This window comes from Equus przewalskii, chromosome 2 (assembly GCF_037783145.1).
Source record: "Equus przewalskii isolate Varuska chromosome 2, EquPr2, whole genome shotgun sequence".
NCBI lineage: Eukaryota > Metazoa > Chordata > Mammalia > Perissodactyla > Equidae > Equus > Equus przewalskii.
In genome coordinates, this window is record NC_091832.1 from 85087029 (window position 1) to 85106106 (window position 19078).

Here is a 19078-nt window from a genome sequence, read left to right on the forward strand (position 1 = left end):
GGCACATGGGACGCCACCTCAGCATGGCTTGATGAGTGGTGCCATGTCGGCGCCCAGGATTCAAACCAGAGAAACCCTGGGCCACCAAAGCAAAGCACGCAAACTTAACCACTCAGCCACGGGGCTGGCCCCAAGGTTCTTTACTTTGAAGCTTGCTAACACCCAGAATAATTCTATTATTCAACATAAGAATTCCTGCCCCTATGTCTCACAATATTACTAAACCTTAGATTTTTTTTTTAAAAAAAGCTCATAACATACCTGTCTGGGAAGTCTTTCCTTTGCCAACAATCAATCTGACTTGTTATTACTATTATGCTAGCAATATGTCTAAGTACTCAGAATCTGAAAAACTTAGCTCTTCTTTGCAAAGTAATAAATACAAGTGTCGTTTTTTCCAGGTCATGGCAACCGCACTTGCAAATGACATTTCTTCCCAGAAGAAGGGAGGGAGGGAAAAATCTCACCTACAAATAATGTCTTTGATATGGGAAGAGACAAATCACATTTCTGAAACCCAGGAGACTTGGCATGCCAATATCTCTGTCAAACAGCTACACTGAACACCTACACGCAAGGGGAAGTAACAAAATTACCAAGTCACTGTGATGAGTCAGCACCAGAAGTTTCTGGACATTTCTTTCATCCACACTCAGAAATAATTGTATTAATACCAAAAAACTGCTGATGTGAAACTGCGGAGGAGCTGAGATGAAAAATTATTATTGAAATTTCTCCTCTCTCCTCCCTATAAGGAAAGGGGTTAGCAAGGGTCCTAAGAGCAGAAAAATGGTAGAACGGCACTTTTTTTTTTTTTTAGGGAGATAGAGAGTCTGATAAATGTAGATTGCAAAGAGGAAAATTTATCTGCAAGGACTTATTTTAAACACAAGCTGAGAGTTTTCTAAAAAATCTGTTTATATACTAGAAGAAAATGCAGGGCTGCAAAGAGGGGAGAACTCATTTGTCGATGTCCAGCTCCCTCTTGCCTTCCCATTTCTCATGTCTCCAGGGTTTCTTGTCCCATCTTAATACTGATTATACCTGATTTTATTCTCCTCCTTTGTCACTTTGCTGAGATTCTTTCCAACCCTCACTTCTTTCTTCGTGTGTGTGTATGTGTGTGTGATATTTATAAACTTGCTCATATACAGCCCGTTCTGGTGGTCTAGTGGTTAAGATTCAGCGCTCTCACTGCCAGGGCCCAGGTTCATTTCCAGTCAGGGAACCACACCTCCCATCTGTCGGCTGTCATACTGGGTGGCTGCATGTTGCTGTGATGCTGACAGCTATGCCACCGGTATTTCAAATACCAGTAGGCTCACCCATCGTGGGCGGGTTTCAGCAGTTTCCAGGCTAACACTAGGAAGAAGGACCTGGCCACCCACTTCTGAAAAAATTGGCCAGGAAAACCCTATGAGCAGCAGGGGAGCACTGTCTGATAGAGTGCCACGGACAAGAGGATGGTGCAACAAGACTGGGCAGGGTTCTGCTTTGCTGTACAAAGGGTCACAAGGAATTGGAATCGAATTGAAGGCACCACCACCAACAACAAAAAATACATATATACACATATATGCATGCCATATATGTATAGATGCCAGCATACACACGTGAGCACACACATATACATTCCTATTTACCTGATGAGTTGCATCCAATACTCTCATTATTTATGGGGTTTTTTTGTTTTTTTTAAGATTGGCACCTGGGCTAACAACTGTTACCAATCTTTTTCTTTTTTTTTTCTGCTTTATCTCCCCAAACCTCCCCTGTACACAGTTATATATCTCAGTCGCAGGTCCTTCTAGTTGTGAGATGTGGGATGCCGCCTCAACGTGGCCTGACGAGCGGTGCCATGTCCGCGCCCAGGATCCGAACCCTGGGCCGCGGGAACAGAGCGTGCAAACTTAACCACTCAGCCACGGAGCTGGCCCCTCATTATTTATGTTAATGCTCAAATTGTCCTAGATTTTACCAGCAGGAGCCCCTTCTAGCTGGCTCCCCTGTCTTCAGATATGCCCCCTTAATTCTCTGAGTAATGCCTTACTTTTTACCTATCCCAGGTTCATCTTACACTTTCCCTGTCCTAGTCCTAGAATCAGCCATTTCCCCAAAGGAACCCTTGCTTCTTTTAGTGAAGGGTAGTATTTAGAAACCAAGATCTGGGCACAGCGTGCCCACAGCTAAGGGAGTGTCATTGCTCCCAGGGCTTCTTGGCTGACAGACTGAGGAAATACAGGTATACGTATATACACATACATATGTATTTATACAGACATACACATCACTACTCCTACATCTAGCTATGTATTTTAAAACCCATTAAGTTCATACCAATAAATCTAAGTTCAACCCAATACTTCAGGTTTCTTTCAAGCCTACCCCTTTCCAATTCTGTAAATTTCTTTTCAGACACTAAGAAGCCTGGCTCCCATGATTCTCAATACATTTACTTATTTGCTCAATTAACACAGCTGCTCAATGTAACCAATCTCCCAAATCTTCCAGCCACCTCTTCTACATGCTGCCTCTGTACCCTCCCACCATCACCCGGCTTTCCCTGCTGCAGACCCCTCCCTGCAGCGCCCCTCGCCCTCACTGCCCTGCTTCCTCAGATGCTTATGACTCTGCACTGGGAAGGGAAGATGTTCATCATTTTAGGCAAATAGGAATGGGGGTAAAAATGGCTAGAACCTAGCAATCTCTAATTATAAACTCCAGATATATACAAAGATATCATTGAATTGGTAATACGGTTAGACTGTAAACATTAAAATAGGTAATATTAGAGTGTTTACACTGTGGGTGGCACTACTGAAAGCATTTTATGGTGCTTTATTCTTCACCATAACTGATGAGACAGCCGAGCACTACCCAATGGCAATAAAACACCATTGCTGTATTATTTCCTTTCCTTTCCATACATGCTTTGGTAAATAAACAAATTTCCAAACAAATCATTCTTAAATTAAGCTTCATAAATTAAATATCACTTATTTGTGGGAGGAGGACTCAATTTGGGAACTAAGCTGGAATTCAGACACCTTTGAATATCTTGGAAAACTAGTGGGTCAGGTTTAGCACATGTTCACTCATATTAAAGGGAAAAGGAAGAGGAAAGGGACAAGGAGCTATTCATCAAGTTTTACCCAGAAATAAAGCTTTAAAGGCAGAAGGCAAGGCTGACTCCAAGTACGGATTGCCATTTTTCATTTAAGTTTTCTCATTCTGGCCCCATGACCTCATCAGGGAACAAAAAACAGGCGAGCGTAACTACAAATGTGAAGAGGGTTTCATGAAACAGCTGTAAAACATCAGGGGTGGGCCCCATGCAGCCCTGCTTTAATTATCTTCCAAAATAATATAACAGAACAAGGGGCAGGGGAGGGTCACACACACACCCCTCACTCACTGCAATCCCCATACCATACCATCAAGTGCCCTATGCATAGAGAGGCGTCAGAATAAGGAATGGTGCATAGGAGATCCCAAGTGAATAGGTGATCAAGTCTAAACACCTTAAAACACCTCCCATGGGGGCAAGGGAAAGTCAAGTCAGAACTTGTGAGAGATGGAGGTGAGCTGAGGTTCACCATCAGTGCCTGAATCTGAGTCCTTACAATTAAGGGACTACCATGCTACCCACAAGTTGTTAAGGTCCAGGGAAACAGATGGACATACCAGGATGTTCCACAACTCCTGTATTTACTGGCCCCAGACACATCACCAGTGATCCATTTCTACGCCACCACTAAATCTGAAACTAACCACCTTGGGCCCTGGAGCGAGTCCGCCCAAATTCCAATGCTGGCCCTGACCCTAGAGCATCATGACTTCAGGAAGTTATTCTTCCTCATTTTCCTCATCTGTAAAATAGGAATAAAAAAACCTACATCGTGGGACTGTTATGAAGACCAAGTGTATAATCCAAATAAAGCACACAGGTAACACCCAGCACATGGTAACAAAATTAATTCAGGTGGTATTATTAGTATTACAATTAAGTCACTGAAAAGTCCTAACAATTATTCTCTAACAGAGGATACAAGATAATCTTCAATGTCAAACTGACAATTATTTTAAATCTGATTAGAAGGCAAAGTACACTTTAAAACTTTTTTTCAGATTATAAAAACCAACCCATAGCATTATAAACAGGAAAAAGGTTAGGGCACTAATAGTCTGTTTGGGGGCCAAAAGAAAAAGCATAAACAAGCTAAAAAGTGGCCATAAACCACCCCACCCCACCTCACCCCCGTGAAATAACCAGGCCCATATTTTGACACAATCACTTCCAATCACTCTCTTTTTTTGTTTTTTAAAGAGAGTTTTTCATTTTGGTGTTCCACTTTTCTCCCAACACTGTAACAAAAATATTTGCACAGATTCTTAAATTCTTCTTAACCACTCTTAGTATCTTCTAGTGATTCTTTATGAATCCCAAAATTGCTCATATTCCATTTCCTTCCAGGAAGAATTCTATTCTAGTCTCCTTTTCCCCATATTCCTCTGGGGATAGAGATCCCGAAAGTTTAAAACTCATTTTTTTAAATATCCTTTAATTTTGATACAATTTACATTCTTGTGTAAAATCTATTTTCTAAAAGCCATCTTGCTCTTTTTTGTTTTCCTTCTATTACACTAGCTTATGGAAAAGGGATGAAGACTGAATCTCTTTCCAAAAAAAGGTCTAACCATTTTTACAAGAGAAAAGGTGAAACTAGATGGGGAAAAATAGGTCATTTTCACTTTTAAATAACTTTTACCTTTTTTCTGATTATAAAATTATTTTGCTATTTTTTTACTACAGTAAAATACTTAAAAGTTGACCAAAATTATCTATAACATTATAGTGCACAGAGAGTTAATTCTAAGATTTGCTTTTAACATTTGGGTATGTTTCCTTAAATACATAAACGTACACAGCATAAAAAATAACACGTAACTGGGATTTTTGTAATACAGTTCTCCATAGCCAGCATTTTCCCTTTAATATGCTAAAAGCTGACATCATCAGGGAATGCAACAAATGGCCAAGAAATGAGTAAATTACAGCAATAATGAGGAGAGAGAGAGTAGGTGAGGTAGAATGAGTGGCATGTGTTTCAAAGGTGCTGCTATTTCTCAAGGGAAAAGAATGAGCTAAAAGGAAAAATGAAGAGCAAAGGCAACACCTAGTCAGGTGTTCTCAATACTGAGGGAGAGGTGGAAAGAAGAGCCTCTACCTGGAAGAGCTGCAGGAATGGACTCAGAAACAGCGGGAACAGAAAGACGAGAGGAATCTGAGAGAAGACATCAAGGATTCAGGGCAACTCACCGACACCACTCAAGTTCCAGAGGACAAAGAAAAGGTTTTTTTCAGTAAACTGTTCTCTGCCCACTTGTCTATGGGAAACGACTGTTGTTATCAAATGTGTGTGTTAGGGCGCTAGTATTAATATAGTAACCAGGAGATTCTGTGCACCGTTTTAAATGAGACCTTGTCTTTAAGTTTTGCTTTTTATATTTCATCACAGAGTATTGCTCATTTTGCTCATCATATTTCATGACAGACTACTGCTCATTCACATTTAAACCTTTAACCTCTCTGAAATGACTGTGGTGTACGTAAGGTAACCACACACCCCATCCCCCCGAGGTGTGTGATAAGTGTACTTCCACCCACACACAAGCTGTGTAGGGACAGTTTCATTGAAGCCCCCAGGAGATGTGAGGACATCTTGAGACAGGGCTGACTTCACGGGCATGTAGCCTGTGCAGTCATACAGGTCCTGTGCTCAGACGGTCACACACTTGATTTAATGCTCTGCTGTCGCTGTGTCAAAATTCTTCATTTTCGACTAAGGGGCACTGCCTTCTCATTTTACACTGGCCCCACAATTTACAGATCCAGCTCTGCCTGAAGGTTTTCTCATCCAGGCCAGCCCTGCACTTGACAAAGGAGGTTCAGACAGAAAAAGTGAATTTCCACAAGTTATACAGCCAGTTAGTGGAGGAAAACAATCAGGATTATAATCTAATCTTCTAAACTAACTATGTAATGTTCTTTTTACAACACTGTGTTCTGCTGCCTGCAAAAGTATTCTGAAAAATCACAGCATCATTAGACTAAATATTCTACAACCTACAGAGACAATTTTTAAGTTAGGACTAATCTACACACACACACTTTGACACATATTTAAATTTTGTTACATTATAGTCACTGATGGACAGAGTGGGGATCGGGGGTCTACTCTTCTAGTTATTTAACCCAACTGAATGTTCAAACTATCTACAAATAAAAATGGACACAAGAATTAAAAAAAAACAAGAGATTTCGTTATCTACATTCCCAAGTATAGGAACTATATCAAAAAAAAAAAAAAAAAGAACTCAAAATCTACACAAAAACCATTCATCCTCAATTTCTAAGATTATAAGAAATCGAAGGTCAGGCAGCAAACAACACAGAGATTCCCATCCTTCTACTTGAATGTCTCTCAGTGTGGGCTAGGAGTTTGTTCCAAAACTAACTTACTGTATTTCTAACAAGGCCTGAAACTATACTGAACATAACCTGAATTCAATGAGGACACATCCAAAATCAACTAAAGTGTTGAAAGGAAAAACATCCACCACCTTCTGATCAAAATCACATACATTATACTGTTTAATACATAAAGTTCTCCTAAATCTCTTTATCCAAGACCTAATAGAAAGCATACATTTTCGAGGAAAAAAATAAAGACCAATAGCAACAGTGAATACCACTACATTGGTAAACATGCATAAAACACAGGAATTAAGTTCCATTGGAACTATAAGCCTATCTGGGAATAAAAATCAAATAAGATACACGGGTAACAGAGAAGAAATTTAGATCCTTATATTTGAAATGACTTAAATCTAAAGTAGAGGTCTCTTTTGTCCGTTTCATACATAGAGAATTTAGAGCTACGTAACAAAGCTCACTCTTAGAATTGTGCCACAAAGCTACAGTTAACACTGCTGTATGGTATATGTAGAAAGTTACTAAGAGCGTACATCCTCAAAATTCTCAGCACAAGGAAAACAAATTTTTGTAACTATATGAGGTGATGGATGTTAACTAAACTTACCGTGGAAATCATTTCACAATATATATCTCAAGTCCTCATGCTGTACTCCTTAAACTTATAGTATTGTGTCAATTATATCTCAATAAAACTGGATAAACAAAAAATAAAGCAAATTATAGGAAATTCTGATTATAAAAACATACATAGTGACTTCTCTGAAAATAAGGGAAGAAAAATAAATTACATGAAATAAATTCATTTTAAAAAAAAAAAAAGAGCCGCCAGGTGGCAGAATTCCTTGAGCCTCACCTCGCCAGAGAGCAGTTTGTTACACAGAATCGACCAGAAGGTGGCAACGTAGCCTCAGCTTCCCAGTACCAACAGATCAGCCTGGGCTTAGTTTACGGGTTTTCATGTACCAAATAAATTAAAAATACACATCTCAAACATCTTTTTACACCAGAAAGCTTTCACTTCCTTACATTCTGAATGTTGATCTGTAGTTCCATTTTGTAGTGATTGAAGTCTTTGGCAAGTTCATGGCCCTGATGATAGAAAGTAAACATTCCCTGAAAAAAGGACAGCATCTAAAACAAAGGAGAAAAAGTGACATTAGCACAAAAAAAACTCAGGGGAAAAATAAGAATAACAAAAACAGCCAAGTAGTTCTCTTCACCTCATTGTGATTCTATTGATGTAAAATAATTAAAAGGAAGTCACTAGAATTCAATTAAACCTAACTGCATATTATTTATTAATTAGTCCCTATAAAAAATGAAGGATTTGTGATTTTTCCTCAAATATCAGAGCCATCAGACAGCTTTTATAGAAGAAACGGAATTCTGTAGCACTCATTTGTCCTTTTCAGTCAAGAGAATCCCTATATTCATTTATAAATGAAACTTTATCACTGTAGGTTGATAGAATCTATAAGGAAAGTGAAATCACAGAATCAAAGGGCTGAAGGCTCTCTCCAACAGCAGCCAGCGCAGTGTAACCTCTGTCTTCGTGACAAGGATGTTCAGCAACTGGGACACAGAGGGGCAGAGGTAGGGTGGTGGTCAAGCCCTGAGTTTCCTACAAACTCCCAAGCTGCTGCTCTTGTTAGAAGACAATTGCTTCTGCCCCATATGCGAGTAAATCTAAAGTGAGCAAAAGTGATATGGGGTGAGCATTAAGGAAATCTTGAAACTCATTTTCTTCAGGATGTCACCTAGTGTAATGGTTAGGAATTTGAGGCTTTGATGCTAAATGGTCAGCTGGGGTCAATTTCCAACTTCAGCAATGTTATGAGACCATGGGCGAATTACCGCAACTTTCCCTACTTCAATTTCCTTATCTGCTAAGTGGGATAACAAAAATATCTCCTCATTCAGTTGTTGTGTGGAATAAATGCAGGAGCAAAGTAAAGTACTTAGAACAATCACGAACAATGATTGAGCATATAAATGTTCAATAAACATAGGCATTATTATTATCATTTCAAATAAAAGGAAAGCTTTAAGGAGGTCACATATTTTTCTCCAACTGTTCAAATTCTATTACTCCAACTGGACCATACCTTCTATGAATGCTAATTTTTAATTAATCATTACTTGGTTATTTTTTTGGATTCTCAAAATTCTACACACAACAAGTAAACTGTATGGCATGTGAATTATATCTCAATAAAGCTGTTTTTTAAAAAAAATATCACAAGCAAAAGAATCTATATTAAAATTAAAATGGATCCTGAGAATCACAAATCCCACTGTCTTTATTTTTTTGCTAAAACCCACAGTATGAAATACCCTTTACATTTTGATTCAGAAGATACATACATTCATATGTGTGCATATATATTATAAATAACTGAAGCTATTAAGTACATCTATATAAGCACAAACAAAATGTGTGTGTGTTTCTAAATCATGTGTTTCTAAAATAGGTATAAAGAAATGTCACAGTAACTCATTAAATAATTTCAAATGTTCCACATGCTGATTCTTAACTTAGGCTGCTATAAACATCGTGAATTTTATTTAGAAATCATTTGCTACCAGTAATTGTTGAAGGTACCAAAGTTTGGACTGGTGTACTTGCTTTAGAAGCAAACTTGAGTGAAGATTACCCCATAAATGTGCTTTCACTCACATTCCAATATGATTTCTTTCACAGGGATTTTTTTTAAGGGTGGAGTTAAAACTAGGATGGCAAAAATTGCACCTGATTGAGAATCCTTGAGACCACGTAGCAAAAGGAAAAATATTCATTATTACCTGTTGCTGTGCAAATAAGGCTGAGAACCAGTGATTCAGAGGGGATTCTTTGACTACACGGCTATCTGTGTCCACCCTTTATAATTCAGGATATCTTGCTTCATGTTTGTGCACTACAGCCTCTAGCAACCGTAAATTAGATCTTGAAAGAAAAATATTTCTAACATATTGCGAAATTCAACTAGCAGAACAATTTGCTATAATACTTACAGGTTCCACAAACTCAAACTTCTTCCTTTCTTGGATTTCCTGAAGCTTACATACATATTCAAGAGACAGTTCATAAAAGTGTTGCCGGTTTTGTTCCACTTGGATATCTGCCTATGTTAAAATAATTGAAGCCGGTCAAATTAGAGACAGTGAGGAGTGAAACTCTTTATCAGAGGTTGGCAAAACTATAGTCCACAGGCCAAATGTGGCCCAGAGCCTGTTTTTCTAAATAAAGTTGTAGTGGAAATTAGTCATGACTATTCCTTTATGTATCTTCTATAGCTACTTTCCAACTAAAACAACCAAACTGAGTAGGTGCAACAGGGACCTTATGGTCTGCAAAAGTACAAAACATTTACGGTCTGACTCTCTGCAGAAAAAGTTTGCCAACCGCTGCTCTCTATGATGAGGTTGACTGACCCCAAAGGATTGAAGACCAAGAGTAAAGCTCTTCATGAAAAACTCACCCCAACTGCAATTGACATTCAAGGATGAACGTACACATAGAACCAAAACCACATAAACATTATTTCCATTAACAAATCTTCTAAGAATGAAGTCTGCTTGGGAAAGAGGGTTGGGGAAATTCCAGTCACCTAGCAGTCATGAGTGAACGCAGCAGGTGAGGAAGTGGCCACAACGGCACCATCTCAAGAACCTGGCTCTCAAAGGCAGGTCAGGGCTTGAAGCCCATCTGTGGGCAGTCATGCTCTTAAGCCCTCACAATGTCCCATCCCCTGCGAGTGAACAGGAACCAGATGGCCAGAAGACATTCCAAAAAAAGGTTCCAGCTTATTTTGTCTAACTAGAAAGGAACTGGGAGAGGAGCATGGTTCCAGAGAGAACAGCCCAGAAAGAATTCTCATCCTAGAAACCATTCTTATAAAGCATTATGTGTTTCCTAACTTAGGTAATTTTACTTTTTCAAGTATTTACCTAGACATTTCTCCAAGCAGGATACATAAATGGCAATAAGCACATGGAAAGATGTTCAACATCACTAACCATCAGGGAAATACAAATCAAAACCACAAGATACCAATGCATACCTATCAAAAAAAACAGGAAAAAACTATCAAAAAAAACAGGGTTGGTGAGAATGTGGAAAGTGGAGCCTTGCATACTGTTGATAGGAATGTAAAATGATACAGCAGATATGGAAAACACTATAGCAGTTCTCAAAAAAATTTAAAATAAAATTATCGTATGACCCAGCAATTCCATTTCTGGGTAAATACTCACAAAAATTGAAAGCAAGGACTCGAACAGATATTTGTATACCCATGTTCAAAGCAGCATTATTCACAATAACTAAAAGGTGGAAACAACCGAAGTGTCTACCGACAGATGAATGGATAAACAAAATGTAGTGTATACACACAACGGAATATTATTCAGCCTCAAAAAGGACAGAAATTCTGACACATGCTACCACATGGACAAACGTTGATGACATTATGCTAAGTGAAACACGCTAGTCACAAAAGGACAATTACCACATGATTACACTCATACAAGGTACCTAGAACAGTCAAATTCGTAGAGACAGAAAGTAGAGGGTGGTGGTTAGGAGCCGGCTGGAGGCGGGACTAGGGAGTCATTATTTAATAGGTCCAGAGTTTCAGTACTGCGAGATGACAAGCATTCTGGAGACAAACTGTGGTGATAATTGCACAAGAACATGAATGTACTTAATCACACAGAACTACATACTTGAAAACGGTTAAAATCATAAATTTTCTGTTACGTATATTTTACCACAACAATTTTTTAATTTTGGGGGGAAAAAAAGTATTTAACATGTAATAAAAAATTTTTTAGCATCAAATGATTTTTTAATTAAAATAATGTTTAAATATAATAAGTAAGAGTGTTATTAAGCCAAAATGAGAATTTCTACCTCATACTCATCAAAATCCTAACATTTTTATGCTTCTAATAACCAGAGTTTGAGAGTTCAGCCACCAGCAGTTAACAGACAAAACTCCCAGGAAAAACAATGTAATTTTGTCGAGTATTTAATAAAATGAAGATTTCAAGAGTTAAGAGTAAATTTTTCACGTACTGTTACTGGGAAATGTTCTACAAGAAAATTATAGCAAGATCAGATTTACCAGGTTTTTTTTTTTTTAATTTTAGTGAATTCTCTTTCCTAGTTGTTTGTGCTACTGCAATACCCTGGCATGGCTGGTCACCCTCTAGCAACACTCCCCTAATGTTCTGAGTGTTCAGAACTGCTGTGCCACGTGTTCTGTGATTAAACCACCAGAATCCCTGAGACTGTCGATAACCCATATTTTACGACAATGCCATGGACATCCAAATTAGACATAGCAGCACAGTCTTTAGTCTGACTCAAGTCTATAAGGCAATCTATGTGGTCTAATAAGGACTATATAATTTGGTCTTTGTCCCCAGTCCCTGGCACAAAGCTCCGAAAACCCTTGGAATTTCCAGAGTGATGGAAGTGTCTTTTGTCATACATAAGGAGCCCCTTTTGAACACACTTGAGTTTACACTAATGAGGTGGAGCCCCTGGATAGCACCAGAAGACCCAGTGATTAGAGGGTCTGAACTTTCAGGCCCATCCACCAACCTCTGGGAAGGGAAGGGAGGGGAGAAAGCAGTATAGATTAAGCTCTATAAAAACTCTTGAACGAGAGTTGACTAGCTTCCTTGTTGGCAAACTCATCCACTTGCCTGGTGGTATACCCCAGTTCCATGGGGACAAAATTTCCTGCACTTGGGGCTCTTTTCAACCTCACCCCATGCACCTCTTCGTCTGGCTGTTCATCTGTATCCTTTATTTTATCCTTTATAATAAACTGGTAAACTTAAAGAAATGTTTCTGAATTCTGTGAGGTACTTTAGCAAATTAACTGAACCCAAAGATGGGGTCGTAGAAACCTCTACTGTATAGCTGGTCAGTCAGAAGCACAGGTAACAATATGGACTTGCAACCGGTATTTGGACTATACTTTTTACTACACCAAGTAACAGTTGCTTGTTTTTAACAAATGTGTAATTTCAATTTAATTATCATCTACTTTCTGACCCTTCCTGCTGTAAATATGTATCATGAGAGTAGATCCATCTCACATAAAGGTATTCAAAGGACCTATTACCCTGGTCGTATTTATACTGAAATATTATATTTGGCTACTCAGCAAACAAAAACATACTTCAAAAATCAACAGAAATGGAATTTTCTCAACTAGCAATACTTGTTATAAATATTAAGTAGAATTTAGGGATGTGGTTGGAGGTATAAGGTATTGCACCCAATACAGGCAGAGCTATAGCTAAAGGTCCTAATAGAATTACCCAGTCAGCTGGTGTCTGCCACAATTTTCTCCTGTTATTTTCATTTAAAACAAGAGGAAAGAATAGATGATACAAGTTCCTCTGCCTTTGCTCAGTCCCTCTCTAAGCAACCTTTATTAATCTCTTGAGCACCTCAACTCAATTCACTGCCAAAAGTAATGAGAATCCAAACCTAACCTTGTTCTCTCTAAAGAGCATCCCCCCTTTAAGGCCTTCACACGTGCAATAGAAAGCTGTTTCAGTTGGGAGTTTGTTCCTTAAGAGCAAACAGGGCAAAACAGGAAAAAATATATAACTTAAATGAAACTAAAATTATTCATCTTAAAGTTCTCTTCAAATTTCTGATCCACAGTTTAATTATCTTCGGGAATCACGAAATTCTCGAAGCCCTAGTTCACTGTGCAAGCAACTTCACACCTGTTCATTCAATCAATGTTTAAGTGCCTACTTCCTGACAAGTACTATTCTAGCCATTGGGGGAAAAATCTGATAAATCTGAATAAAACAATCTTGTTGCCTTCAAGGAGCTTACATTCTAGCAGAAGAAGCCATGTAACAATCAAATATGTAGTCAAATGGTTGTAAGAAGAAAAAGAATAAAGCAGAGTAAGGGGGACACTCTAAACAAAATGGTCAGGGAAAACTTCTCTAATAAAGTGAACTCTGAGTGGAAAGTATTTGAAAGAGTATTTGGAGGAGTGAGGCATGTGGATCTGGGTTGGAAATGCCCTAGGCAGAAGGAAGAACCAACACAAAGGGCCTGAGCATGGGATACACTTGCCTCAGCCCAGTCAGCGCGAGGCAGCCCACGAGGGTGTGAGGACGGCTGGGATGGGCCTGGGCCCCTGGAGGTAGCTGTGAGAAGGGTTTGGAGAAGAGCAACACGAAGCCTCCCTCTGCTTGCTATATAAAAAACAAACAGTAGGAATACAGTTGGTGGAGGCAGGAAGACCAATTAAGAGGCCTTTGCAATAATCTGTGCGAGAAACGCCAGCAGCTTGGGCCATGGTGACAGTGGTGGGGGTCAGGAGAAGAGGCCATATTCTGAGAATATTCTGAAGCTGAAGAAGACATATGCTGATGAACTGGATGTGGGGCGTGAGACAAAGGGCCAAGGATGACACTAAAGATTTTGCCTAAACAACGTTTAGAATGAAATACCTAATTGTATAGTGAAGATGGAAATTTACTTGGGGCATGAAAATCCCTTCAGGAAATAGAGATAAGGGGAGAAGAGAGGCAGAAAACTGCTAACATAAAAAGTGCCTATAAAAACAACAGCTGCCACTCAAAATTGACTGAGGGTAGGAGATGAGGGAGCCCATGTAACAATTGCATGACTTTCTACATAATAAGGAACAAGGAGAGAATGGAGCCCTACCTACCTACAGTATTGTAAGGAGGATTAAGTGGTACAAAAGCTTCTTTCTCTTTTACAAACTCTGAAAAGCCATCCAAATGTCAGTCAAAGGTATTAAAGAGACAAAGAAAATGTGACATGTGGGTAATGTCAAAATGACCACATACACATAAACATAAACACACACACACACAGTAGGCAACTGAATATGACATTTAAAACCCAAATTCATACTGGATTCAATGTCATTAGTGTTGTTTTGATGATACTTCCATAAGTGGATATTATAGTAGCATATTATGCCCAGATTCCTTATGTGTTTAAAAATAAACAAATGAGAAAAAAATCACACTTCTGTAGGATGTGTCAAGATCCTAACAGCCACAAACAGCATTATTTTTAATGAATGCGTATGTTCCAAAGTGTAAACCAGTGAGTTTCCATTCGAGTGTGTGAGTGAAAAAAAACAAGTGGCAGGGAATTTAGAAAATGGCTAGAAAGAGAAAATGAGAGAGAAGACATAAATTCCTTTCTCCTTACATACGGCTCCCTCCCAAAAAACGAGTCTATTAACACAAGTAAAACAGATGCTCTCTTTCCAGTAGAGCTGAACCTCCTGAATCCTCAGCATTAAATAAGATTAATGCTGCCTTCACATAAAAGCCAAATGGTATATGAGCTTATTAAATTCAGTTCATTTCTTTAAGAAATCTTGAAAGCCAATTATGAATCTATTCCTGCAAATAATATATCTGTTCTTCAGTAACGCTGGTTAAAACGGTTCCTGTGAAAATAGGCTCCGAACCAAAAATTTTAATACTCTGAACCCATCCTAAATTAATCACTACAAGATGTATTAATTATTTTGTCTTGCTCCACAAGAACTCTTTCCTTAACTCATGGCAATACCTGTTCATTTTTTTTCCCAGCTCTAATAATCCTAAATGAAAAGTTTTCAAGAGAAAAGCACCTTTAAACAAAAAAGACATGTACTATTTACTAAATTTTAGAAATAACAAGAATTAAAACAATACCTCTTGTAAGTGTGAGTCTTTCTTTTTTGCTGATAAATTCAAATGTTTATCAATTAGGCTATAGTTCTTTTCTGTCTCTTTGTCAAACTTCTTTTTTTCTTCCTACAAATCAGAAAAACAGACAACTATGATTAAACAGGGGGAAAAATGCATACACACAGTTTATCCACTGGGAAGCTCAAAATATGAAAAATATCTGAAAATAAAAGAAAGTACCCTGAGCATGATCGAGTTATCTGAAAAATCTCCACATTCAGGCCACTGCTTTTTAATCATCAAGACAGCATGAGGATTGAAGAGTCACCTATCTTTTCTTTTTTTCTTTTAATGGCCTCTTTTCCAAGCCTGTTATTTTTCTACTCTTCATACTTTTCAGAGTTTAGAATTCATGCCATGTCACTTGTCTCTCATTAAAAAAAATTTTTTAAAGAAGGATACAGTATAAAAACATAAAGTTGAAAAAAGCAAACTTGCTACAGATTTTGACATAGAAATGGAATTCACTTAAAACTGAGTAAGTTTTGCTCTGTATAAAAAAAGAATCATCAATGTTGATCTTCCTTAATTGTCTAGTATGAATCTAACAATAACATCCTCTGACACCAAATACCATCTACTTTCCCAAACCTTAGCAGTGATTTCTATAACATGGTCTAGAATATGTTTCAATAGGTCAACAGGGCCTAAAATGATAATGACATACTTGTATTGAGCCCCTTTGTCAACATTATAAACATTTCTCAGGTACTGCCTAGAAATAACATTTGCTTTCCTTTTGCTATAGAAGCTTTTTCAGAAAACCAGTAACCAAATTTTTCAATGTAGAGAAGAAAGACTATTGCCCCAACACAGCCTGCCCACTTCGATTTTTAATAAACATTTCTGAGCACTAATGAAAGCACACTTATGTCCTCATACTGTCAAAAGGTTTCTAATAACTTCAAACTCGCCCTAACTCTCTCAGGCCTCCTGGAAGAAAACATTCTCTCCACTAGTTTCCAACTTTTATTTTCTAAAGCAAAAATAATGAACTATTCCAGTCTTTTCTGGTATGATCATTTTCCTTTTAGGCAAAGAGATTAAATAAAGCACATAAATTCTATTTCTTCCCATTTATCATTATTTATTTCACTACATGGGACTACAAATTGTCATTGCGGGAACCTAGGACAGAGCTTCTGCCAGCTCATCTAAAGACTCTAAATTAAACCCCACATCGACAGAGGAGACAGAGACCCAGGAACCAATGTTTCCATCCATTTCTACTCCAAATTTAATTACAAACCAGCAGCATGACTTTGGAAAAAAATATTTAGCAACACGGAATCAGTTTTCTTACTGCAAAGATCAGGGGGCTTTTTTGTACTAGCTCATTCGTGGATCCAATCCTGAAATTCTGTGATCCTATGGTTCACCCATGTGTCAGGACACTCAAACTTTCATTCAAACAGAGGCACTTTATTTTTCTTTATGCCCTAGGTTTAATGTAAAACCATTTAAAAAAAAGTTTAAGGCATTAATATTATATGGTTACTCTCTTTTCTGCTTTTCATTATGTATTATGCTCTTCATCAACTATTTTAACGACAAACAGAAAATAAACTAAAACAAACATATGGCCATTACTTCAAAATCTTCAATATTTTAAAAAGTTCATCTTGTAGAGTACACACTGCATTAGGTGTCCCAGAAGAGTCACGTTCAAGTCCTGGCCACTTAGGACTCTGTGACTCTGCACCAGTGTCCCAGCCTTCTTTGAGCATCAGTTTCTCAGGTTTAAACAAGAATGGAAGTCATGCCACTGCATTTACGACAAGATTGCTGCAAAGCAAGACCAGATCGCAAAAAGTGTTCACTATCTTTGCAGATTAGCACTCACCAGGAATACTGAAAACATTTTTACTCATTTGATTTCATCCAAATCACAGAATGGGACAAAGTTGGCAGTGATGCGAAATCAGCAGTCAAAACATCCAGCACACTCAGCAATAGTGGGGAATGTAAATGAACACGTGGGGAAAGTTGGGAATGAAAGAAAATGATGACATCAAGGCTTTGTGAAGAAAAAATTTAGCCAAGAAACAACATTACACCCATCAATTAGAGGGGAGATACACTCGTTCATACATGGTATGGTATTATACAAATGCTGCTGTGTTTTGTTTTTGAATCTTAAGATTTAGATAATTATTTCTTCTCGCAGTTTTTCTCAATCCTATTATAGAATATTATTCTGTTTATTTGTGCTCATATGACTTCTTGTGCTGAAATAATATGAATTTTAAAGAGGACTGTGTTCAAGTAGCATTCAATAAAGAATGGAGCATTTTTTCTTCAACACTGAAATATAAGATACACACACACACACACATATATGGACTATATATATATAAATGAATTGAACAACGTAAGACAAAAGGCTCTATCAAGGATCAAATTAAATACAATGAAAAAATTTTTTATAAAACAGCATTGTAAACTCAAGTGAGTCTGGGTCAGGCAGTAACACAATGACTGAAGCAAGCTGGAAGTAGAACTCATCCAGGAGAGGTGGGGGCAATGGCAAACCAGATAGCCCAGATCTACCCTAGAGGGGAAGGAAGCTATAACACAGCTCCAGCAGATTTTTGCCATATGGAAACAGAGGTACAGCATACAGGCCAGGTCCTCTGATTTTTCTGGAACAGCTGAAAAATCCAATAATTTTTAAATGGTGGCAACAAATTTTCTTTTTATTTTGGGATGAGTAAGGCAAATAAAATGAAGTTTACAGGCTAAATATGACTCATAGGAAGTCATCATATAACCTGTTATAAAATCGCACATGGCAAATAAAAAATGGGAAAGAAGAGCTACTGCTTAAAACAGCAGAACCAGCCAAATAAGATGTACACTATATAAATGGTAGAGGGAATCATAAACCTAAGAAACAAAACTTAAATAATCAGGTCTTTTGAACACATTAGAAGTAAATATATATAAAGGTTCCAATTACAAATCACCAGGTAAAAAAATATTATTCGACCAATGGTGCTGGTATAATTGGTTAACCACTTGGAAAATAGAAAGAGAATCACATCTCATATGAAAATTAATTCCAGATGGACAGAAAGAGTCACAAGTAAAAAATGGAGTCATAAAAAAAATATTTTCATCAGATCTCAGAATAGAAAAGGACCTTCTGAGCAAAAAAGAACTGGAAGAAGCCATAAGAACTTCTACATATCCAAAAATATATAATAAACAAGCAAAAGGCAAACAAAGAAGCACGGAGAAGATGCAATTAATATTTAAGAAAAGAAGTAAATATTCTTAACACGTAAAACATTCTTCTTTAAGCAATTTTTTGCTAAAATCACACATTAATACTTCCATGGAAAAATGGATAAAGAATATATAAAGAATTCACAGAAGTTTGAACATAATTGTGAATTGTTGGCACTTCCATAGGGTATTAGAATTTTTTTGTTTTGTTTTAGAGGAGGAGAATTTTTTTAAGTTACCAGATGATTTTTTATTTTTAATATTTTACAAATTTTCTAGGATGAGGAAATGAAAAGGCTTATTATCAAACTATAAATATTAAATCATAAGGCATGACTAATCTAGAGAAGAGCTTAATTATTTTCTTAGAGATTCCAAATGTTTCTCCCTTTTTATTTAAATTAAGAGGTAGGAGTAACACTACACATACAAGAAACAAGATTCATACTACATGCAATATGCCCAGCAGGAGCACTTTTTAAAATGCAATCCTGTATATCCAAGCCAAGCAGAGTTTTGCAAGCCCTGTTCTTATCATCTCCTGGTCTCCCAACATCCTACAGCCCCTGTGAAATGCAATCTCTT

General features: G+C 37.6%; 1 protein-coding gene across 8 annotated transcripts in view; it reads right to left on the bottom strand.

Moving 5' to 3' along the window:
• The window catches only part of ARHGAP10 (Rho GTPase activating protein 10), a 288119-nt gene that overhangs the window by 166543 nt on the left and 102498 nt on the right, over window positions 1-19078 (bottom strand). For all 8 annotated transcript variants that reach the window (XM_070611643.1, XM_070611639.1, XM_070611641.1 and 5 more), the window contains 3 exons: window positions 15230-15331; window positions 9512-9622; window positions 7526-7630 (listed from right to left, as the gene is read on the bottom strand). In XM_070611643.1, the coding sequence (XP_070467744.1) occupies window positions 7526-7630; window positions 9512-9622; window positions 15230-15331 (318 nt within the window). The remainder of the gene's footprint in view (window positions 1-7525; window positions 7631-9511; window positions 9623-15229; window positions 15332-19078) is intronic.